This window comes from Orcinus orca, chromosome 13, assembly GCF_937001465.1.
Source record: "Orcinus orca chromosome 13, mOrcOrc1.1, whole genome shotgun sequence".
NCBI classification, from domain to species: domain Eukaryota; kingdom Metazoa; phylum Chordata; class Mammalia; order Artiodactyla; family Delphinidae; genus Orcinus; species Orcinus orca.
The window spans coordinates 52,972,975-52,998,596 of NC_064571.1; the positions used below are offsets into that span (position 1 = coordinate 52,972,975).

Below are 25,622 nucleotides of genomic sequence, written 5' to 3' on the forward strand. Positions count from 1 at the left end.
AATCTCAGGGGTGATAGCCTATCATATTCACAGATCTTGCCTACACTCTAAGGGAAGAAATTACATAGAGCATATACATCATGGGTAAGAAATCTTAGGGGCCATCCTAGGATTTGCCTACTACGGAAGGGATAAAAATCATATCCCTTGTTTAAAACATAATGTTAAACATATGTTAAACATATGTTAAAAAACATATCCCAATGTTTAAATCTAGTTTTTATATTTTCTTTAATGTTCTTTTCGTAGTGTTTTTAAAAATTTCCTAAGAAAAGCAAAACATTTCAGGATACTTTAACTTCATATAAAATGTGTTTGTACCGTAATTATTCAGTTGAAAAAAATGGTGCTTCTAATTCAACCAACCATGGAATTCATGGTTCATAACATTCTCCATCAATTCTATTAAGTGTCTGTCAAAATGTCACTTTGACTAAAATAGAATCTTAGATGCATGCAGAATAAAATTGTTTGGTTTTTCTGTGTAGATGTTACATACTACAGGGACTTCCCTGGTGCTCCAGTGGGTAAGACTCTGTGCTCCCAATGCAGGGGGCCCAGGTTCAATCCCTGGTGGGGGAACTAGATCCTGCATGCCGCTAAGAAGTCCACATGCCACAGCTAAAGAGCCTGCGTGCCGCAACGAAGACCTGGCGCAGCCAAAATAGATAAATAAATAAATATTTTTTTAAAAAAGATGTTATTAAAAAAAAAAGTTACACACTGCAGGTTATAAATTTTATATTGAATATACATGATTATAAGGACTCATGCAAATTCTAATTTGTAGCTAGGATTCAGAGCATTTCTTAACCTATTATCTTATTTGTATACTATGAAATTTGATTCAATATGATTGAAATGAAGTTAGAAAAGTCATTTTTTAAATCTTTTATTTCATAGTTCATAAAAAACATTTATATGTACAAGACTCAAAGTAGACAGAAAGGCAGCTATTTAATCACAAACAGATGAGACAGTAGTCACTCAGACTCTACTGTGGAAGCATATTTAATGCATACCCTTCAATGTTAGGCATAAATAATTCAAACTATGCAGTTCAAATTCTGGGTTTTATATCAGATCTGCATATATATGATACTTGTGGTCAAACTTTAAGATTAGTAAAGTCAATTTCAAACTGCTTATATTTTGAGTACAGGTTTAACTGTTACAAATATATGATGTTAACTAACACAATAGTGGTCTTCAAAGATCTTCTCTTTGCCCCATGTTCATACGTTTGTAATCTGAGTCTGTTTGCTAATTTCCCTTCTTATAGTTACTCTTCAAATTAGTGTTATGCATTGAGTTCCCTATGCATTTCACCCATCTCCTTTATCTGAAATAGAGGGAAAAAGAAAAAATTAAAATAATTTTGGACCCAGTCTTTTGTTTATTCTGGAAATAGCTTAAAAAACAAAAAGGAACACAAGAAAATTCTCTTCCACATTTATGACTTAAATTTTTTTTAAAAAAGGTATATTACAAGGAAACACACATTAAGTACATGATCCAAATTGCTTTTTAGAGATAAGATGGCCAAAGTGACACAGAGAAGTAGCAGGTAAGCTAAATCTTTAAGAATGGGTAATATTTTCGGTAAATGTATACCATTTTTAAATATAGGAAGAACTAATTCATTTTCTATTTTGAATCTTTTACTTTATGGGTGAGGAAATTGAAGTTTAGAATTAAATGATTTGTCTGAGATCACACAATTATAGGCAGAACCGAGACAAGATGACAACTACTACGGATGGCAAACATCTTACTGTGCGGCAAGCATGGGATCGGCACTTTACACAGATTACTTTATTAAATCCTTACAATGGGTCTGTACTATTATCCCCGTTTTACAGATAAAGGAAACATGGAGGCTTAAGGGAAGTTAAATAACTTGCCTAGCCAATAAGTGGTCAGAATTCAATATAATCTGGCCTGCTATGGAACTCGTGCAAGAAAATTTAGCATTGTGAGACTCTCCCTAAGACCCTAAGGACTATACTATAAAGGGACTCAAGTGTAATTGAGACCTGTCAGTGTCTGGAAGGTATAGGGATTATTAGGAGTAAGAGATTAAAACAAGGGCCTTTTAATTAAATAATCCACTTACCTCAGCTTTCTCATATTTTGCCATTCTTTTCTTTCTGGAAACAACCTATATGGAAGAAAAATGATTACTATTTGAGGACTGCTACCCAAACAAAAAGTTAGTCTAAATTGACACATATGCTTTTAATGAACACAATTCTGATATGAACAAATTTAATTTTAAAATCTATCCGTAGACATTGTTTCTCAAATGCACTGAGAAAACAATGAATAATCTTGAGTGAAATGTAACAGCGTAGTGGGCATTCTTCCACATCTTTTTCCATCCTAACACAAATATATGAACATATGCATGTAAGTTTTAGGGGGTCTCAAAAAACAAATGGGATCATGCAGAGTATCATTTCCCTCTTTGCACAGCCTGTATCCACATCACAGGAATCCTTCCAGATCAAAAGCTATAGATTGAACTCCTCCTTTTTTTTTGAACTCCTTCTTTTTAATAGCCACTTTATTCCATGGCATGGATACCCCACAGTTTACTCATCCATCCTCCGCTGGATGTACACTCAGGTTGTTTCCAGATTCACCTTACTAGCAACGCTGGAATACATGACCTTGACCATGCTTCCTTATGTACTTGTGCTTTCATTTCTGTAGGACAATTAGATTTCTATGATGAACCTTTCATGTGTTTATCTGCCATCTGGAATTCCTTTTCTGTAAATTGTCTATTCACACCTGTTACCACTCTTTCTTTAGTTTCCTCATCATTTTCTAAGAACCCTTTATATAGTATGCATAATAATCTTTTGTTTTATGCATAGTGAATATTTTCCCCGAGCCTATCACTGACATTTTTTTCACTTCACAGTATCTCTGCCATACAAAATATTTAATTTCAATGAAGTCAAATATATACTTCTTCCTTCATGGATTCCAGATTTCCCACCTTACTTGGTTTCTTTTATCACAAGGTTGTACAACATCTCCTAAATTAATTTTGAGACTTACTTTATTCTTTAACATTTTGAACTATAACCCGTCTAGAATTTGTGTTTGAACATGGGTATACTGCCCAACTCCTTTCACGCTGCTGTGCTCCAAAACGTGCTATTCACACACAGTTGAGCAATACGGCCAGCCCTGGTGGGGTGAAACAGGAATCCAACTTTTGTTTTCTTCCAGATGGATAGCCAAGTGTGATAATGCTGCTGAACTGAAAATATAACTTCTCATATACCATCAAATCTATTTCTGAATTTGTTGTGTTGGTAAAATTTCCTGATGCTGAAGTACCCTTACATATCTAGAACAGATGCTGCTTGTTCAGGTGATACAGTCTTCTTCTGAAGCACTGCTAAGTTCAGTTTACATTAAATCTTTTATTTTGAACTGTTGCTTCACACTTATCCCTTTTAATTCTTTTTTATGCTAACATTAATTTGTGTTCTGTAGTTTCATCTCACTGAATGGTTTGGGAATTCAGGTTACTTTGCACTAACCCTGGCAACAGTGTTGAACTGCACTCCCATGTGCAGTGAGGACAACTGAAGGACGTTTGCTATTTGACAGCAATGTAACCAACCTGTGAGGTGCTCAGCTACAAGCTTTTCTCAGATCAGTATCCTTTCTTGCTTCATAAGGTTGACTATTTTATAAAAAGGGACCGGAAATGCAATAGATTCATTCAGCATAAAGGATTACAAAAAATGAAGACTTGGTTTCATTAACTTGTTTTGGCACACCGTTGTGGCTTTTTCATATTATCACCTTTTCTTCAAAGAAGAGACCCTGAAATGAAATTTTACTTGTCCTATGCTCACCAGCACAGCAATTCCAGCAGTAATTGCTACTGCCACAACCACAATGACAGCAATTATACCAGCTTGTAGACCCTGCATTGAAAATTCAGGTGGTTTTTCATCAACATAGTAAATTGAAGTTCGACTGGGATCCAGATCCAGTAGTTCCCCATTTACTCTCAGGTCCATCCTGTTGGACTGGAACAAGGATTCATCTTTAACCTACATTGAGAAGGAGAAAAGCAATTTAAAATAGTTAAGAAAACCTACCACGGCCACATAGAATTACGTGCCAATTATGTACCAAAAGAACTGCTGCCAAGAACCTTTACGGTTTTGGTGATAACAATCTCATCCATTGAAACAGAAGAAAGAAAAAACAAAAAATACCCACCACTTTAATGACAGGCAAATTTCAAACATATACAAAAGTAGAAAGAAGAGAATAATGAGATCCCATGTACCTGTTAAACTCAGATTCAATAACATCAACATATGGCCAACCTTATTTTATCTACTCTTCCTTCTATCCCTACCCCCCCAGCCTCTCCCAGCCTGGTTTTTTGTTTTGTTTGTTTGTTTTGTGGGGTTTTATTTTGTTTTGTTTTGCTGCATCGCTTGGCTTCCGGGATCTTAGTTCCCTGACCAGAGATCGAACTCAAGCCCTTGGCAGTGAAATCGCAGAGTCCTAACCACTGGACTGCCAGGGAATTCCTTGGCCTTGTTATTTTGAAGTGAATCCCAGATTTCATCAGGAAATAATTCACTTAAGGGACTTCCCTGGTGGTCCAGTGGTTAACACTCCATGCTTCCATTTCAGGGGGCACGGGTTCGATCTCTGGTCAGGGAACTAAGATCTCCCATGCTGTACAGCACAGCCAAAAAAACTTTTTAAAAAAGAACAAAGCCTCAGTGCCCCTGTGGTTACTATCAAGTGGTCTAACATACACGTAACTGAAATTCCAGGAGATGGGCTCAGGAAAAAAAAAAAAAAGAAAATAGCTCACTTCAGTATATTAAAGTTTAAACAAACATTTTAATCACACCAGTTACACAGCTTTTTTTTTTTTTTTTTTGCGGTACACGGGCCTCTCACTGTTGTGGCCTCTCCCGCCGAGGAGCACAGGCTCCGGACGCACAGGCTCAGCGGCCATGGCTCAAGGGCCCAGCCGCTCCGCGGCATGCGGGATCCTCCCGGACCGGGGCATGAACCTGTGTCCCCTGCATCAGCAGGCGGACTCTCCACCACTGCACCACCAGGGAAGCCCCACACAGCATTTTTTACATAGTCTCTTGTTAATGGAAATTATAGTAGGGGAAGGCTACACTCACAAACTAAATAACTGCCAGGGAGGTAGTAAGAATCATAGGAGAGAAGATATTCTAGGCAGAACAATGTGATAAAAAGGCATAAATATACAAGCAAGTAAGAAAGGGGTATAAGAAAGGTGAGTATGAACGACAAGGAGGACAAAATTAATTGCAGCATGAGAACCAGTTGGAGAACAGTTATTCATACAGTTGATCTAAAAGTAGAGAAACAGGTGAAAGATTTTGAAACCACTGAGGCATGATAGACATTACATTTCTAAACACAGGAATAAAATGAGGGAGATTATACTCACATCTTTTTCAAAATAATAAGCCACATCAGCTATGTCTACATCATTCTGAGTTTTCTGAGAAGAATTTTGTACCAGGTCAATAACGATAACATCATTCTCATACTGGGGGAAAAATTGAAAAATACAAATTAATATTACTATAACCGAAACTGTATGAAAATATCATTGTTCAATAATCGGAATATTCAGTGTTTGATTTTCTGTAATCTGCATGTGTCAGTGTTTCTTGCCATTAGTGGATAATTGGGTTTATCACTAATAATTTCAAAATCTTTGGGAGGTTTTAAAAATCTATCCGAAGGAATTAAAATAGCAATGCAACCAAAGATAATTATAATTTTCTTTTCAAAAGAGAATTTTTAAAAGATTTTAAACAAGATATTAAAGTACCTTATTTGGTTAGAACTACTTTAATGCTAAAATGCTAAAGAAATGCAATCCAAAACGCAGTGGCATTTACCATGTTCTGTTTTTAGGAAGGAAAAAAGTCTGTCCCTACCAAAAAGTCTTTTAAAAAATGACAGCAATTTTCTGCCTTGAAAGAGTTCCATCACACTATTCAAGCATTTTTCAGCCAAAGTTGAAAGAGTTAAGGAAGGGCTAACTGGTTAAAGACTAGCTCCTGAAACCAGAGAAAACAGGACTACGTAGCACCCTAAGTATTGCCAAAAACAACCACAGAGAAAGGTTTTCCAAGGTGTGAAGACTGGCATGTGTTAGGAATAGTAAGAGATACTACATTTTCTTTAAGGGTAAACTGAGGTTTTCAAAGACTACGGAAGGAAAACAATAACAGGGGATTTGCAGGATTAAGTGCCCAGGGCTTAAACTGTTATTCAAATGCAGTTTAACCACTATCAAAAATCATACCCAAACCAAACTATCCGACCAATTTTCTGTTAAAGCTCACTTGCTAAAAAAAAAAAAATCTTACCAGAATATTTGTGATATATTTTGGATCCAGTTGATAACGACTTGTGATTACCTCCTTGAGTGCACTGTAAATAAAAAATTTTATGCCATTTTGCAACTATCATCATAATAATTGATACAAAAACTGTTGAGTTCTAGTTTGACTAGAAACAGGATATTTACACAGTATCCAAGTATCTACCCACAGGTTATACTTATTAATTACAAAAAGGAAAGTGGTAACTCCATAGCAGAGAAACCTGGTGGACACCACCCTGACCAGTTAACATCGCTAGTAAAGGGACAAGCTGATGTTATGTGCCTCCCAATGTGAAGTACTGAGACGGACACAAGATCACTTTAAGTAGCTTTCCTGTCAAAAATGAATTACCTGTATTTAATTATGAGGAAACATGAGACAAATCCAAAATTGAGGGACATTCTATAAAACAATTTGCCCATACTCTTCAAAAAAATCAATGTCATGGTTTATAATTCAAATATTAATTAAAAATTTAAATTTTATTGGAGAAACAAGACAAAGAAATGCCAAAGCAATGTTCCATATTTAAAGAGACTGAACAGTCATAACAACTAAATGCATGATCTTAGACTGGGTCCTGGGTCAGAGGGGAAAAAATTGCCACAAAGGACATCGGGAAAACTGGCACGATGTGGTTTAACATTAAATTTCCTGAATTTGATAACTGTATAGTGGTTATGTAAGAGAATGCCTTTTGTTCCTAGGAAAAGATACACCACAGTATTTAGGGGTCAAGGTGCATGACATCTAGAACTTGCTCTCAAATGGTTCTGGGGAAATAATATTTATACATGCTCAGATATAGAAAGTACACACACATATGCATACACATATAAAAAGAAAATGTGGCAAAATGTTTACTGGTAAATCTGAGCGAAGGGTACTACAGGATACAATTGTACTACAATATACAATTCTTGCACCTCTATTTTTTTTTAAAAAGTTAAAAATATTATTTACAGTATTTTATTTTTCAGAAATATGAAAATGAATTGAGACTTGTTTTAGTTTATCTAATGGTGTGGGATGGAAGTTCTGAGTACCAACTGTGCAAACATAATGTATTTAATAGCACTTACGCCTGCAAACTTTGAACATCATAAGGTTTTTCTCTTGTCTTGTGTTTTAGTTCAATGATGATCCAGCTATAAAGTAAAAAGACAGTATTGATTGACCATAACAACTCAGCCTTTTATATTATTTTCTTAATATGCTAATACCCAAATTCCCAAGTGGAATTACAGGAGAATTAACAGAAAAAGGATCTATACAAAAGATATGCCCTTCATTTCTTCCTTGGCCCTCACACACATCATTCATAAAGAACTCAGGCTTTCTAACATGGACCCTCTGGCCTCTGGTCACCACACTCAAGATCACATATTACATATTCAAAACTAAATTTAATTAAATGAATCCAAAAAGCACGAAAACAAATAACATATAGGCAGCTAAGGCTTAGTTGGTCATGTTGGGTCACGTTCATGGGAAGAGACAAAAAGGCTCTGAGAGAAACAGAAAAGTGGCCACAAGGCTCCAGAAGACAGAAGTGGAGAGAGTGTCTGCCTTGGTCTTTCTAGTCCTTTCCAATAAAATCTTTTTGGCTTAAGCTAGCTGCAGTGTGTTTCTATTCCTTTCCATTACCTAATCCCTGAAACAGTCATACCTCGCTGAAGACACAATAAATGAGCAAATATATACATAACTTAAATCATTCATATACATTTAACACTAATCGTACTTTAAAATACTGAAGAGTGTTAAGTAAAAATAAATTAAGGAAAATTATGTTTAGTATGCTACCATAAGAAAAAAATTTAAAAATAAGAAAAACTACATTGCTAGTAAATTCACAGATCTCTGGAAGGTTATGGCATAAACTGATGACATCTGTTCTACGGAAGTAAACTGAGTAAATGGGGGATTGAGATGGGATGGGGGCTTGTCACTGTCCACTCTCTTCTATCTTTTGAATTCTAAATCACAAAATCATATTACATGTTCAAAACTAAATTTAATTAAACAAATCCGAAAAGCATGAAAACAAGTAATTTATAGGCAGCCCAACTCACAAGGTCCTCACTGGCTCGGAGCAGGATATTTCACTGTCCTTATCGGTTCTCCTGACCCCAGCAGTGTTCACACACCAGCACGTGGAGGTGCCATTGCACTGCTTGGCTTTAAAGAGCCCCTTGTCGTCACACTCGGGATCATAGAGCCCGTCATTATTCTGGATAGCGCCCTCTGGTTTCACTCTTCTCCCAGCCTTGGAGCCACTCATTTCTGCCTTCATCACCAAACATTTGGAAGCCACTGAAAAGAAAGCATCACGTCAAAGTGAAAAATAACTGCTGTTGTATGCTTAAGGAAAAAATTTAATTTACTCCAAACTTCCAGGGCCAAAGATTACCATAGACTTATAAGTTCCCAGGTTTACTTTCTAAATCATAAGAAACTTCAGAGATGAGATAATGTTGACAAAATAACATGATTCAGATTTAAGCCAATTAAACGCTTCCCGACTCAAGACAAATCAATTAAAGAAGTATAAGTCAAAATAAAACTTAAAGGTAATGAGGATATTCTACTCACATTTTGTGCAAATGACAGAATGTTGTGTACCGATTGAAGTACACTGGCACTGACCATGTGCATTCACAGAGCAGTTTGTGGTCAGTTTGTAGTTTTCACACACACATCCTGCAGGGGAAAAAAATCCACTTTAAAAATGAGGATCCAGGGCTTCCCTGGTGGCGCAGTGGTTGAGAGTCCGCTTGTCGATGCAGGGGACGCAGGTTCATGCCCTGGTCCGGGAAGATCCCACATGCCACGGAGCGGCTGGGCCCGTGAGCCATGGCCGATAAGCCTGCACGTCCGGAGCCTGTGCTCCGCAACGGGAGAGGCCACAACAGTGAGAGGCCCGCGTACCGCAAAAAAAAAAAAAAAAAAAAAAAAAAAAAAATGAGGATCCAACTGTCAACTCTGATGGTGGATCAGCTAAATTACGTTCTGACAATAATGCCCAAGTTACAGGAACATACAGCCTTAAAAAGTGGTCCTGAATGTGTCATTTTTCAGCTATAATTGGAGTGGCTGACACTATGCTAAATAGTTTGTACATATTATATAGACAGTCTAATTTGCATGCATTCCAATTTTTGTGCCTTAAACCAAGAATAAACCCTCCAAACAGCAGATTCAGCTTTGCCTTCATGATACTCCCAGACTCAGCTTCTTCCCTCCTCCTGTCCTGCTAGATAAACATTTGTCTGTCGGTCATGGAGTCTTTTCCCCAAAATCAACAACACACTAGTATACATAAAATAGATAACCAAGGGACTTCCCTGGCGGTCCAGTGGTTAAGACTCCACACTTCCAGTACAGGGGCCGTGGGTTTGATCCCTGGTCAGGGAACTAAGATTCCACATGCCACACGGCATGGCCAAAAATTCTTTTAATTTAAAAAGTAAAATAAAATAAAATAGATAACACGGACCTGCTGTATAGCACAGGGAACTCCACTCAATATTCTATAATAACCTATATGGGAAAAGAATGGATATATGTATAACTGAACCATTTTGCTGTACACCTGAAACACATTGTAAAATCAACTAGATCCCAATATATAATAAAAATTAACTTTAAAAAAGTACCAATTCTATGATCAGTGAATAACTCACATTACCTCCCTCTTCCCACCTCATTTTCTTAATAAGAGATGCTTCTTGAGACTTAATGGGAACATATTCAACCCTTGGACAATTTCGTATCTTAGAAAAATGATACTTTCAATTGAATTTGGAGGTACCTCCGGATGTGCGTTTCCTAACTAAATTAAATCCTAGAACCTGATTTTGAAAGTGCTATTAAGCAGCCCATCCTGGATATTGATGTCAATTTAATAGTTATATCTTCGACTATCTCAAAAGTTCATTTTTTTTTTTTTTTTTGCGGTACGCGGGCCTCTCACTGTTGTGCCCTCTCCCGTTGCGGAGCACAGGCTCCGGACGCGCAGGCTCAGCGGCCATGGCTCACGGGCCCAGCCGCTCCGCGGCATATGGGATCTTCCCGGACCAGGGCACGAACCCGTGTCCCCTGCATCGGCAGGCGGACTCTCAACCACTGCGCCACCAGGGAAGCCCTCAAAAGTTCATTTTAACTTCAAATAGCAAGCACATCTAATTTCTTCGTCTAGCTAAGAGTGCAATCTTTAAAAACAAAAACTAATTACAACAGACCAAAGAATTTATATATTGCTCCTTCATATCTCAAGTTGGCTTTAGTTTTTCCCTGTTTAAATTATAATCAATACGAACCACCTATATAATCTGTCCAGCACTAAACTCAGTATCGGGGTCATAAAAGGAGAAAGTATAGAGCGGTCCTCAAGGAGTTAAAATCTTATGCAGCACTACGCTATACCTGCTCAGAGCACATATTTATGCTTAAACAATGTGAAATTTAAAAGAGACCAATCAGACTTTCTGAACATACTCCTACAGCAGCTATCATCACTTTAAAGCAATTTAAAATTAAGTATTTGGCCTCAGACTGAAGTTGAAAAAACATGAGTTGATTAAACTGCATTATTTTGAAAGTGTAGTGAATTAGGCTGAGCCCTGCTGGTGAGACTACAAAAGCCTTTCCACAAAACTGTGGCTAACTGACACTTCACTGCTAGCCACGGCCTTACAAATAAATCAAGAGATGGCAGCCAAGATGTTTATTCCAGAGTAAGAAAAACTGGAATCAAACTACATGTCCAACATTAGGATAATGGTGCGACCTTCCAGGCTATAGACTGTTTTGCACCATTTAAATCATGCTTTTCAAGACTAAAGGAAACGGAAAACTCTGGATATTATGTAGGGGGAAAAAAATCAAGACATAAAACAATGTGTTTAGGTTTAGGGTAATATTTAGAGCAATATCTAAAAGAAAAAAATACCCAATTATTAATTATGGGATTCTCTTAACGTGGTTCCAATATGACTTTTTTTTTTTTTTTTTGCGGTACGCGGGCCTCTCACTGTTGTGGCCTCTCCCGTTGTGGAGCACAGGCTCCGGACGCGCAGGCTCAGCGGCCACGGCTCACGGGCCCAGCCGCTCCGCGGCATGTGGGATCTTCCCGGACCGGGGCACGAACCCGTGTCCCCTGCATCGGCAGGCGGACTCTCAACCACTGCGCCACCAGGGAAGCCCCAATATGACTTTTTTTTACTTTTTACGATTATCGATATATCTGGGTTCCCTACAATAAACTTGGCATTATTTATATGATCCTTGAAGAGAAAACATCCACACACCTCGTAGTTAAGGCCCTCCTCCCTGCGCACAGGTGCGTATTGGCCCAAGAGGCCTCACCACAGCCGCTAGTCCCCGCCCGAGACCCACATCCGGGGCCCACCGCAGGGGCCCGGGGAGGGGCGGGGCCGCAGGTCGCAGTTGCAGAGTCCCCTCCCGGCCCGGGCAGGTTTCCACTTCGCCAAAACCCCAGTGCGCAGGGGCCGAAGAAGGTGGGCGCGTCGAGGCGGCCGCAGCCGCTCTGCTCCCCGCCTGCCCCTGCGCCCCTGCCCCGGTCCATATCCCAAGAGAGGCGCGCAGAGCGCCAGGCGAGGCTGCTCCCTCCGGCCCGCGCGAGTGGGCGCCTTCCCGCTGCCTCCCACCCGCACAGAGCCTAGGCAGCCCCGCGCCGTCCGTCTCCGGGCGGAGAAGCGCGGCCGCCCGCCCAGTCCCCGCAGGTTACGTCTAGGGCGCCGAGGGCCGCCACCCCTTGGTCCTCCTAACCCCGCAACTCCGCTCACCTTCCTGGGCCGCGGCCACCGCCGCCGTCGCAGCGGCGAGCAGGAGCCCGAACGCAAGGACGTGGGGGGGCGCCATGTTGCGCGCGCCGAGGACAAGGGCGCGAGGGGCTCGAGGCGGGCCGGGGGCTCGCGGGAGGACGCGCGGACAGAGTAGGCCGCCGGGAGCCCGCTGGCCGGCGGGAAGGCGCGAGACCTGGGACGCGCGGGTCCGCGTCGGGAGGACGACAGCGAGGTGCCCCGGGGCCAGGAGCACGGTGCGAGCTGGCCGACGGGCTGCGCGCTTTGGACGCTCGGCGGGGCGGAGCAGACCTTCCAGACCTGGCGGCCCCGCCCCCGGCCCCTGCCCGCGGCTGCTCACCTCTGCCGGCCAGTTCTCGGCTATGAGTCACCGCCGGGAGGCGGGGGGAGGGAACAGACTCCCCTCCCCTCCCCCACTCGGAACGAGGCCGTTGGGATACCATCCACCCCCAGGTGCGCGCCGGGTTCGCCAGGTGCTTGCTCCTGCTGCCGGTAGGGGCGGGGAGGGTGGGAGCCTGGGTGGCCACGGAGAAAGTTTGAAAATACCGAGACTTCCTTTTTACCGGAGGGAGCACGGCTCTGAAACCTCGAAGAAATTGGACCTGGAGGAAAGAGTGAGGGGGCCGGGAGGATGAAGGCTGAAGGTAAAATGGAATACAAAGAGAAGCGGAAGACCGTCCCACGCACAATAAAAAAAAAGACCTTCGAGCTTTACCTGTACGTTTAATTGTACTCCTTTGAAACTAGAAAGAAAGGAGAATCTCCCTAGCTCTCGGGATGACAAACTCATGTGATCTTTATAATTATTCTCAATAATTCTTTTCTTTTTTTTTTTATAAGCCTTTTTAGCGCTTGAAGGTGTTCCCATAGAGCGAAATGCTGGAAACTGAGATTACCAGGGTCGATTCATATTAGAGAACAATGTTGATGAGTACTTCGAAAATAGAAGTAGAAACGAAGGACAATAATTTATTTCAGTGCAAATGAATTCAAATTACAACACGCTGTTGTTACACTCAAGTGTAGTGACTTGAAGCTTTTAATAATTATTAAAAGTATTAAGTGTTTTTAATGGTATTTTTGTTAGCTGTAATATTATTATGACCTGTTTTTAAAAGTCTTTTTTTTTTCAGTTTAAATCATCGGAGAAAGAGTTCAAAAGAGGAAAAGTGAACAGGCAATTTAAAGATTCAACTAAATTGGATTAATTTCTACAAATATATATCAAGTCATGGATTATGCTTTTATTGAGCAATAATTTAAGTGTGTTGTATCCGCCTATTGCCAGTTGATTAATGTAAATAATAACTTTGTTGCAGTAAATACCAGTATAATGTGAATTTTAGTTGGACGTTAAATAAGTTACTTAACTATTTGATTATTGACATATTAAGGAAATCCTATCAATATTTTAAATCTGTAAATCTGAGCTAGACCTAGTTCTGGAACTTGGTGATCTGTTCAAAAATTTCTTTAAATGAAAAGAATAGTACTATCAAGTCAGGAACAACTATCAACCAGATTTTTGTTATCTTCTGCATTTTGGATGTTTTCAAGAAGTTACACACTGCCAGCCCCCAAACTGCACACACTTTTCCCAAGAATAAAACTGGTTATTGTGGCTTTATTTGCAAAATGTTCCTTTGCCAGGTCTAAATCTGTTACCTACCTAATCAAGAAAAACCTCATCTTTTTATAACTTGACAGCTGTTTATTAAATGGTTCATTTCAATAATGTGAATTGAAAAAACATGATTATTAAATAAATGACAAAACGTCACACTAATCTGACTCATAGTATCTGAGTACACATCCAAGATATTATTTATTTTGATAGCTCTTTAACACCTTCTCAATTTGTCACTGCTCAAAATTGCTCTCATTTTATGCTTTGTGAATCTTTTTTAGTTCCAGTGCCATATTTAAGAACATTTCGTAAAATCTTGGTAAGATTTCCTACCTAAGTATATTCTTTAAATTGTTCTTAAAATTTACAGGTGTTGCTTTTTAATTTTCACAGTAGTCAGTTTGATATATACTTGACTAAGAAAAAATATGACACTACTAAAAATTGTATTTAAACTTTTCTGACCAAACTCTTGCAGTCCGTCAGTTAAGAACCCAATTAAAAAACCAACATCAGGGCTTCCCTGGTGGCGCAGTGGTTGAGAGTCCGCCTGCCAATGCAGGGGACGCGGGTTCGTGCCCCGGTCCGGGAAGATCCCACATGCCGCGGAGCGGCTGCGCCTGTGAGCCATGGCCGCTGAGCCTGCGCGTCCGGAGCCTGTGCTCCGCGACGGGAGAGGCCACAGCGGTGAGAGGCCCGCGTACCGCAAAAAAAAAAAAAAAAAAAAAAAACCAACATCAAAGCTAAAGAATGGATAGAAAAGGAGAGAAACTAGTTAAGAAAAGATATAATGGGTAGTGCAAAGTATTGCTAGGTTAGGGATTTTGGTTGTGACTTTCTCTTGAACGTTAAGAGATACTTCTAAATCAAAAAGATAACATGTTAAATATAAATAGTATTGGAGAAAAGTTAAGTATCATGTTCCTTAAAAAGAAACAATTAGGGGTACTATTTAAGAAAATTACTTATTTAATATTCTATAGTATAGTTTCTTCACATAGATTTTAGAGTGTGTGTGTGTGTATATGTGTGTAATATGGAAAATTTAATGAAACCTTAAATGGGATGAATGTTATTCTTGCAGATGGCTAGAGGAGAGTGTAATGTGTAAACATTTGCTATAAAGGGCTACTAGTTCTTAAAATTTTAGTTATTTCATGAATAATACATTAGTAGAAAACAAAAGTACATTATATAGAATGAAGAATGAAAGCTCTTTTTGACCACTATTCAGCAAACCCCTCTCTCCTAGATAATCCTTGTTAACAGTTTGGTATTCATACTACTTGTTCATTACTTCTCACATATCCTAAAGAACCTGGTTACATAGGATGTACTCTCTGCAGAGTGGGAGATATTATTTAGTTTGGTTTAGGTTTATAAAAATAGTCTGTATATTCAGAGTCCACCTTAATACGTATGCATATGTGTGCATAAATTTTTATCAAGTGTCATTATGTTTGTCATTAAAGTAAACTTTGTCTCCAAAGCAAAATGCCTAACCCCTACCATGAAAAAACCCTTTTCATATCTTTCTACCCCTGAAATTATTTTATAAAATACAAAGCACCACATAATAAGCACTTAGTATACTATTTAGTACATTAATATCAATATGTACATGCTTATTAAGTGATATCTATTATAATTAAAATAATACAGTAAAGTTTTACTTTTATCAAAGAAATGCATGTACATAGTATAAAAGTCAAGTAGTACTATAAAGTTTAAAAAATAAGAGCTTCCTTCCTGTCCTGATTCTTGTTCCTCCAGAGGCAACCACTTTCTTAAGGTGTCTTTCATCCCCAGCATATGGTCTGTCTTGGTGAATGTTCCATGTGCACTTGAAAAGAATAACAATTTTGTGAGGTGGAGTGTTCAGGTTGGTTGATGGTATTTTTCAGGTCTTGTAAATTCCTTTTGATTTTGTGACTACTTCTATCAGTTGTTGAGAGAAGAGATCCAGCCTTAGATTATACCATTAATGTGTTCTGTACTTGCTTTATCACATAGCTATCCATTTATCTACTCATCTGTCTTATTATTTTGATGCATTTCCAAGTCAACTGCAGGCTTCATTACACATTTTTCTCTAACTACTTCAGTACGTGTATCATTATGTAGAGATCAGTGTTTGCTTAGAGGGTTTTTTGGTGTGGTGAAAGAATAAGGAGAAAAAAAATGTAAGTGTAACATTAAATGAGTTTGACAAATTCATGCACCTGTGATATGGACTCTTATCAAGATAAATATAACCATCATTTTCAGAAAGTTCTATTTTTCTCTTTCAAATCAATCCCTGCTCCTTTCAGATGCAATCCTAATTCTGATTTTTTCCACCATAAATTAGTTTGCCTAGTCTAGCACTTAAGGCCAGCTTCATGGGTATACAACCTGCTCGGTCACATAGGACCCCATGCTTAGAAGGGCCCCATACTTGGTATAATGCTCTACTGTAACAATATTGAAATTCTTAATATTTTAATAAGGAACCCATATTTTCATTTTGTACCGGGCCCTGGAAATTATGTAGCCAAGGCAATGAGAGAAATAAGGTAGTAACCTGAGAGACATGAGGGCTCAAGGAAGGGTCTTATTAATCCGAGGGATAATATAACATGTTTCTATGGTGATGGAAGTGGTCCAGGAGAGAGGGGAGATTGACGAAATAGGGGAGATGTGGAATAACCAGAGGAGGGACAACATAGAGAAAGGGAGAGAGGAGAGAGGATGGGACCCAGAGTGGAGGGGTGAGCCCTTGAGAAGAGCAGGGACAGGTTTCCTACCGTAACAGAAGGATGGAGGCAGATGCAGATATACTAACTAATGTGGTGGAGAATGAAACTGTTCTGACCATTTTATTTTATCAAGGATGTATGAGGTGAGGTCACCAGCTGCAAGAAGGGTATGAGGATGAGGAGATATGAGTTATTTTAAATTTTATTTTGAAATAATTTTAGATTTTGTGAAAGAGATGAAAATATGGTATAGAGTTCCCATATGTCCTTTACCCAGTATCCCCTAGTGTTAGCATCTCACGTAACCATAAGAAGTTAACATTGGTACAATATTATTGACTAAACTGTTGACTTTATTGGGAATTTCCCAGTTTTTCCATTAATGATCTTTTACTGTTCCAGGAACCAATCTAAGGTCCCATATTTCATTAAGGCATCATATCTCCTTAGTGTCTACCAATCTGTGACAACTTCTCAGTCTTTCCTTTTCTCTCATGGCCTTGACACTTGTGAAGAGTATTTTGTATAGTACAGTTTTGTGGAATGTCCCTCAGTTGGGGTTTGTCTGAGGTTTTCTCATGAGTAGTCAGAGGTTATGTGTTTGGGGGAAGAATGCCACAGAGGTGTTACACATTGAATCATATCGGGGGTACAAGATATCAACATGATTTATTACTTGGATCATTTGTATAAGGTGGTGTCTGCCAGGTTTTCCCACTGTGAAGTTGCTACATTTCCATTTTCATACTCTATTCATTTGAGTCACTCTATCCAGCCCACACTCAAGGGGAGGAAAGTTAAGTATCACCTCCTGAATGATGAAGTATAAAAGAAACTGTGGACAGATGTTAAAACCATCAGGGCTTCCCTGGTGGCACAGTGGTTAAGAATCCACCTGCCAATGCAGGGAACAAGGGTTCGAGCCCTGGTCCGGGAAGATCCCACATGCCACGGAGCAACTAAGCCTGTGCACCACGACTACTGGGACTGCGCTCTAGAGCCCGTGAGCCACAGCTACTGGCCCGTGTGGCACAACTACTGAAGCCCGCGTGCCTAGAGCCCGTGCTCTGCAACAAGAGAAGCCACTGCAATGAGAAGCCTGTGCACTGCAACAAAGAGTAGCCCCGCTCGCGGCAACTAGAGAAAGCCCGTGCAGCAACAAAGACCCAACGCAGACAAAAAATAAATTAATAAATTAAATTAATTAATTTAAAACATCAGAGTTGGGGGTTTTTGTTTGCTTTTTTTTTTTTTTTTTTTTTTGGTCGGGGGTGGCCATGCCATGTGGCTTTCGGGATCTTAGTTCCCTGACAAGGGCCCAAACCAGCAGTGAAAGCACCTAGTCCTAACCACAGGACCACCAGGGAGTTCCCTGAAACCATCAGAATTTTAATAGATATTCTGGGGGAGATACTTTGAGGTTATGTAAACATTCTATTTTTCCTTAAAACTTTGCAATGTGGGAGATTTTGAGGAAAAACGGAGAAAGTCATTTTAGAGTGGGAAAGTGAACTTTCCCGGAAAACTTGATAGTATTTGCCAGGCAGTGTGCAGTGTCCATTTGAGGTTCATGATCACCAACTCAAAGTGAAATCTATCAACTACTTTGTGTGATTTCCTCTAGCAATGACCAGCTGCTTGGGTGCAGGCTCTGAGAAGGTAGGAAGTTGGGTTCAAAGAGAATGGGATATGACAGAAGAGAGAAGGACAAGATTGTTAGGGAAGATGTTTGCAGAAGTGGGATGAAAATGCTGGGCCATGGGACCTAAGCAGGGTTTGGAAGTGAAGACGAGAGGAGAGAAAAGCAGCTACCAGACAAGGTTGAAGGGCTGTGACAATGGGAGCTCTTGAGTAAGTGATGTGGAAGGACAGGAGGTGATAGGAGGGACTTCAAAGGAGCTGGATGTTTAGAAGGAGGAGAGGAAAGAAAGAATTTGGGAATGGCAAGCAGCACACCTACTATACCCGCTGGCCCTTAGGTGCCTGGGACATGAGTACCTCCTACTGAGAGGGCTGCTCGGGAGATGGGATAATCAGGGACCACCAGTTTCACTTACTGCCAGGAGATGGAGGGAATGTTCAAAGAAGAGGAGGTTACCAGGATGTTTGATGGGGACGGATCTGGAGTTGCAAAGGGAACAGTGGAAGAGTTCAGGGAGGGCAGGGAAGGGTTGGATCAGATTAAGTGATGAACTCAGGGATTCTGGGATGAGTGTCCGGTGTTGATGCTGGGTCTCCTAGAGGGCTTGTTTTCCTGGCAGTGACTGAGTCAAATGAGATATAAAGCATGACAGGATTAACCTGACAGGCTCTTGGAGGGAGATGGGAAATCAGCCCAGAGATGTGTGGATTTTGGATACTTAGTAGGAAGGTCCAGGAGCTTCAGGATGACTGCCCACACCCGCAGAGTGTAGTGGTGGTGACAGTCTTATGGGGAGGGGTGGCTGTGGTCTCTTGGAGAGTATGGTAACATAGGGGCTATGGAGTGACCAGTCTTAGCTCATAACCACCTGAATGATTGAGTCATGATCATTAACAAATATTGGGCATTTACTTTGTGTATGAGTAAATTCAACAGTGTAAAAAGAATACAGTGTTCTTAAAGACAGCTGAGAGAGGAATCAGTTGGTTCCAGAAATTGTATTCTGGCCTAGACAGAAGGAAATAAGAGTGTAACAAACAGAGATGGACCTTAACCTTTGCCTTATCCGTATCAGAGAGGGGTGGGGTCTTTATGATGGGTCATTTATGGTGTTGGCAACAGCCTTGATGAAACCTGAGAGCTTTTTTCAGTGTTTATGTTTAATGACATCTCTGAAGCAACCAAGTATACATACGCAATTCTGAGGAAGTTCCCTGTCCTGGTAACTAGACAGGGCCCAACAAGATAGTGGCCCCGGGTTCTCATGTTGCTGGTTGAGAATGAATGCATTGGCAGTTTACAAAGCATGATAAGGAAACAACAAAGGATAAAAATGCACACTTAGATTGCTTTCCTTTCTGGAATTATCTGTATGTCCCAATAGGGACTCCTGAGATGTCCCTAGAAAACCAAGATGTGTGATAAGAATGAACTAAATGTCACAAACTTAATTTCATTGGTACTTCTACTCAGGATGAGTGAATTACCAAGTGTCACAGTCCAGCTGAACCACATACAACACACATCACTGCATATAGTACTGACTCAGAATGTACTCGGTTTGATAATGTTCCAGGGAGTCTGGGCTGTCCCCTGTCCTAGTGCTAAGGATCAGCAGTCACTGAGAACCGAGTAAGAGGGAGAATGATTGCCTTGAACTGGTAGAAGGAAGTGAGAGGAGGAAACAACTAATGTGGATAGAGGAGAGGGGAGGGAGGGCATGTCATCTCTTTGTTGGTTCCCTGTTTGTAAAAAAAAAAAAGAAGGGGAACTGCCAGGAGTTTGTAGGGAAGTCTTGTGATAAAGTAATGACCACATTATCATTTCCACAAAAGATTTGTTAGGTGAACAAGCAGTAGGTTATAATAGGGGTGGTGTGATGATGGTGATGATACAAAGTCCTGTAGAGAACAAATCTACAGTTAGCATTTTCCCCTGTGGTCAGCTGCTGACAGAACTTGCTGGAATACAGCTAGGGGCTAATGCGTGGTGAGTTAAGTCACACAGTTGGAGTACTGTTAGGGACCAATTTTTATCTCCTCTTTGGTCAAAAAGACAGCCCGGAAAAAATAGCATGCGGGTCTAAATGCTGCCAATAGTTCAAAGAATATCTCAGACTGATGAAGGGTTAGTAAGCCATGTGAACATGGAGGACATCACACTCTGCTTCTATCCTTAGGTCCAAAGGGCTTTGTAGGAGAAAGCTGCAGGTGTGTTGAATGGAGATCGCTAACCAGTGGAATTTCACAAGTATGGATAAGCACACAGCTGTAGCTCAGCTTATATGCCATCCAAGCTAGTTCACCCCGTAGAAATAGGTCCATCTGAAAGCATAGGTAAATTCATTCGGAGGCATAAAGTGGGGGCAAAAATGCGAAAGCTGGCCAATGAGTAAGCCTGAAGGGGATCCAAAATGACCTAATGATATTTCAGAACCAATTGGAGGGGAGGGGAGGGGAGATTAAAATGATTCAGAACCAATTGGAGGGGAGATTAAAATGATTCTGTTTTAATCAACAATCAAACTGTGGGTCTCCATTCTGCTTCTGTGGAGATCCTGTTTCAGTAAGACAGAATTCTTAGGGTTCTCAGTCGATGAGTTTCCAGCTTCAGTGGTGAGACATAAACCCACACCGATAACTCCAGTGTGTAGAATTAATAGGATCTGGATTGGTCTGGCTACTACCCAGTTCTAGATCATTGTAAATGTTAATGAAACAGGCTGTTTTCTCTTTTTCAGCTTATTTTTTTGGATTCTTCTTACCCTCAAAAGTTTTCAGAGCCTTATTTGGCTCCTGGTCAGAAATCTTCCTTAGTGGTTTGTTAATTCAGCTGACCATTTAGAAAGGAAGAGAAGAGAAAATGAACATTCGGTACACACTCAAAAGATGCGTTCTTCACATTACCTTATTTAATCTTCACAGAGACTGTATCACTTATTTCCATTTTACAAGTGAGAGAACTGGTTAAACAAAGTTAAATAATGCCCCAAATCTCCTTAATGAATGGTGATGCCACGGCTGGCTTGACCCTAGATCTGTGACACCAAAACCTATACTCTTTCCCCACGTCATGTAGCTTCAGTGCTATCAACCCCAAAGCTTATGTCTTGGTTGTCAAAACTTAGAGAAATAAACATTTGTGTATCAGATAAGCTCGGGCACTTCATAACTTTGGATTAATTCCCAAAGGAGCTTGTAGTCAGGTGTTCATCTTTACAGGGGGCCTTCATTCTTTAAAACAAGATGTCATACTTTCTAACTGAGAGGCTATACAATATTTTGTACTTTGCTTATTTCTTGTAAAAACGCCCATAAGAATGAACATAATAAAGCAGCCAAGCCCTTACAACCATTGGAACCCTCCCTGTCTGCTTCCTGCTGGGGGTTGGTAGAGGAGAGAGGACCCTGTTTGTTAGCCATGGTCTTCCCACTGACTTTGGGAGGCTGCCGACTTCTGACTCCTACCCCACCCTAGCAGGAAACTTATAGAAAAAAAAAAAAAATTGGAATTATATATGTGGAGGCACTTGAGCATAGGTATGTTGCACATGGGCATGTATGTTTATGAACACATGGCTGAGAATTCAGAAGCTATATTGGTTGTGGGTCAAGGGCCACACCACATCGACCCATCTCCCCATGACTCTTGAGGGCTTGAGTTAATAAAGCCCCCTGGTTCCCTCCTAAATTGTTTCTCCTCTGCTCTCCTGCTTTGGTTCTCTTTGCAATTGCAATGAAATCAGCACTTATTTCTGAAAGTAGAACAGCCTGCAAAGAGCACTGACCCAGCTTCTAGTCACCACTCAGACAACGCTCTTGCACCAGTCATTTGTGCCTCTTGGTCAGATGGGAATTCACTCTAATACTTGGTTCATACCCAGCAGCGCTGTGTTACTTTGCCAAGGCTCTCTGCTATAGCTCCATTAGGGAGATGCACTTTGGCCCCGTTAGGCATTCCCGGCCCCACCCCACCGGTGCCCAGCCCAGTGGACTCCTGCTCTATGCTCCACCCCTCCTCTGTCACAGACGTGGTTGGGGTACTCCATGTAATCTGCACCCCAAAGTTGGATGTTAGGTTCTCTGACTCTTTCCCTGGACACAATCCTAGGCCCAAGCTCCCTGCTAGGAAACTATTAAAGACAATGTGCTAGTGAGTGACATCTCCAAGGTTAGATATTTACATTTTAATTCAGGCCTTCTGGAGGCAATTGTTATCCAAAAGAGGCAAGTGATGATAGGAATCTTAAGCATAGAAGCATGTCTTTGAGGGAGGTGTTTGAGGTAGCACGGTTTTTCCGTACCTGTCAAATCGCTGCCCTGAAGCACAGGGCTGGCTTGGCATTAAATTGTAACTTGTTTACTTAGTACATATATACTAAGTACTTAAATTATTTAAGTTATACAACACTGTACTAAGCTTTAATGGCATCCAAGGAGTAGGAAGAAAAAGAAAAAGAGCCTTTTCTCAAGAACCTCCAGCCCAGCTGGGAGAGATCAGACACACGTGAAGTTAAAAACTAAAGAGCTGCATATTAACACCAGACAATAATACTAGCGTACAACATTAAGCTTTCCAGAAGAAAGATACATTGCGGTACCCAAATCCATCATGAGACTGAGGTCTGGGGAGTTCATGAACTAATTTCCAGAAGAATCTTTCAGGAGAACTTAATTGCTTTTCTTTCAGGGCTCCAAAGTTCAGTCTGGATACTGACCTTCTCCTTAACAGCAAAGAGAATGATTCTTATTTGAACACATTCATGGCAGACCAATGGGTAAGCATTTCAGCTGAGAGAGCATTTTGGTTAATAATTAAGTACCATATTATTATATTTTAATTTCTCATGCAAGTCCAGTTTTAAGAAATTGTAACAATTTAGACCTTAAGCTACAATATTTCAATAATTTGTGAAATCATTGATTGGATATATGCATTAACCCACTGAATGCAGATGTCAACCCTAAAGTTTATGTCTAAGTCATGAAGACTAACAGAAATGTTTATTTGTGGGAATTCCCTGGTGGCGCAGTGGTTAAGAAGACTCTGTGCTCCCAGTGCAGAGGGCCCAGGTTCGATCCCTGGTCAGGGAACTAGATCCCACATGTGTGCCGCCACTAAGAGTTTGCATGCCACAGCTCAGATTTTGCATGCTACAACTAAGAAGCCCGCCAACCGCAACCAAGGAGCACACGTGCCACAACTAAGGAGCAGCCTGCTGCACTAAGACCCAGCACAGCCAAATAAATAAAATAAATATTTTAAAAAAAGAAATGTTTATTTGTGTATCAGATAAACTTTGGCACTTACTAACTTCCGGCTGATTCCAAAAGAAGCTTGTAATTGAATGCTCATCTTTACAGGGGACCTTCCTTCTTTGAAATGGGTGTTAAGTGTTACCATTACTGCCTCCATTTTATAAATGCATGCAGGGCAGTCAGGTAGCTTCCCAAGAGTAGAGAGAGTGGTAGAGCATAGCAGAGCCAGGCTGGAACCCAGGGAACTACACCACTTCCCCATGAGCTAGCTCTGCCCAAGATAGATGACCGGCTGGTAGAAGCACAGTTTCCTAACTGATGCTGCTAACTTATGCATCTCCAGTAGATGGGTAGAGGTGAAGGTGGCATCAGCCGCCTGCTGGGCAGTCAGCTTTACTTGATGGATCTCACCTCCACATGGACTTCAGCTTCCCCTCAAACCTATGTGGGTCAAAAAACCCCCAAAAAACAAAAAACAAAACTGGCTCTTTGAGGAAGACACGATCGCCCATCACTGCTGCAACGGAGCCCCGGACTGCCCGCTTCTCTGACTCACCGCTGTTCGCTCTCGCACAAGGAGTTGGTCAGGAAGCCTCGCCAAAGCCTTGGCTTTTAAAGATACCAGAAAGAGTCCGGTGGAGCCAGAGGTGGAGAATTCACCGAATTAAAATTATTCTAACCAGCTGCAATGTGAAGTCTTTGGAGAAGGTCTGTGCTAACCTGATCAGAGGTGCAAAGAAAAACAATCTCAAAGTGAAAGGACCCGTTCGGATGCCTACCAAGACTCTGAGAATAACTACAAGGAAAACTCCTTGTGGTAAATGTTCTAAGACTTGGGATCGTTTTCAGTTGAGGATCCACAAGCGACTCATTAACTTGCACAGTCCTTCTAAGATTGACAAGCAGATTACTTCCATCAGTATTGAGCCAGGAGTCGAGGCTGAAGTCACCATTGCAGATGCTTAAACCAACCTTTTTAATATATTGATAATCAGATGTTAAAAAAACTCCAAACTGATTTATAATTATGAAAATAACACATGCTTGGAGGAATATATAAAAGCATAAAGAAGAAAATCATTAAAAAAGAAGAAAACCATAATCACTCATAAATCCACATATACTTTTTTTCTAGAATATTTGCTTGTATTCATATTTAGAATGCTATAGAACATGTAATTTAAAAAATTAGATCACATGGTATATAGTGTTTATTTTTTTTATTTAGTCTTCGTTGTGGTGTGCAGGCTTCTCATTGCAGTGGCTTCTCTTGTTGGTGGAGCACGGGCTCTAGGTGCGTGGGCTTCAGTAGTTGTGGCACGCAGGCTCAGTAGTTGTGGCTCACGGGCTCTATAGAGCGCAGGCTCAGTAGTTGTGGTGCACTCCGTGGCATGTGGCATCTTGCTCCATGGCATGTGGTATCTTCCTGGACAAGGGCTCAAACCTGTGTCCCCTGCATTGGGAGGCAGATTCTTAACCACTGCAACACCAGGGAAGCCCTGGTATATAGTTTTATACACTGAATATTTAACATTATATCATAAATATTTTCCATGCCATTAATTATTCTTCAAAAACATGATTTTAAAAAATTATTGCATAATCTTCCATTGTATGAATATGCTATAATTAAGCAATAACTTCCTTATTCTTAGACATTTAGGTTGCTTTTTTTTTTTTCAGTATGAGATGGCAAGACAAATATATTTGCATATAAACCTTTACATATATTTCTCTTTTCTTCATAGGATGGATTCTTGAAATGGAATTAGTGAGTAAGAGGGTGAGAGCATTTTTAGCCCCTTGATACTTATTTACAAATTGCTTTTCTGAAAGTTATTCTATTTAAGCTTCTTCCTGCTGGGCATGAGTGTGTGATTCATTGGACCCTCATTTTCACTGACTATTACCATCTTTTTTTTTTTTAATGTATATACTATTTTTTAAAATAAATTTGTTTATTTATTTTTGGCTGCGCTGGGTCTTCGTTGCTGCGTGCGGGCTTTCTCTAGTAGCGGTGAGCGGGGGCTACTCTTCGTTGTGGTGCGCGGGCATCTCATTGCGGTGGCTTATTGCGGAGCATGGGCTCTAG

General features: G+C 40.5%; 1 protein-coding gene and 1 pseudogene across 1 annotated transcript; one reads left to right on the forward strand and one right to left on the reverse strand.

Moving 5' to 3' along the window:
- Window positions 1–876: 876 nt before the first annotated feature.
- EPCAM (epithelial cell adhesion molecule) lies at window positions 877–12,600 on the reverse strand. Its single transcript, XM_004264979.4, has 9 exons — window positions 12,248–12,600; window positions 9,033–9,140; window positions 8,513–8,753; window positions 7,520–7,585; window positions 6,420–6,483; window positions 5,486–5,587; window positions 3,882–4,082; window positions 2,117–2,161; window positions 877–1,342 (listed from the first exon to the last, which is right to left on the reverse strand). The coding sequence occupies exons 1-9, from the start codon at window positions 12,321–12,323 to the stop codon at window positions 1,301–1,303; spliced, it is 945 nt and encodes a 314-aa protein (XP_004265027.1). The 5' UTR covers window positions 12,324–12,600; the 3' UTR covers window positions 877–1,300.
- A 296-nt stretch (window positions 12,601–12,896) lies between these two features.
- Window positions 12,897–24,496, forward strand: LOC101278292 (40S ribosomal protein S20-like; annotated as a pseudogene).
- Window positions 24,497–25,622: the final 1,126 nt, after the last annotated feature.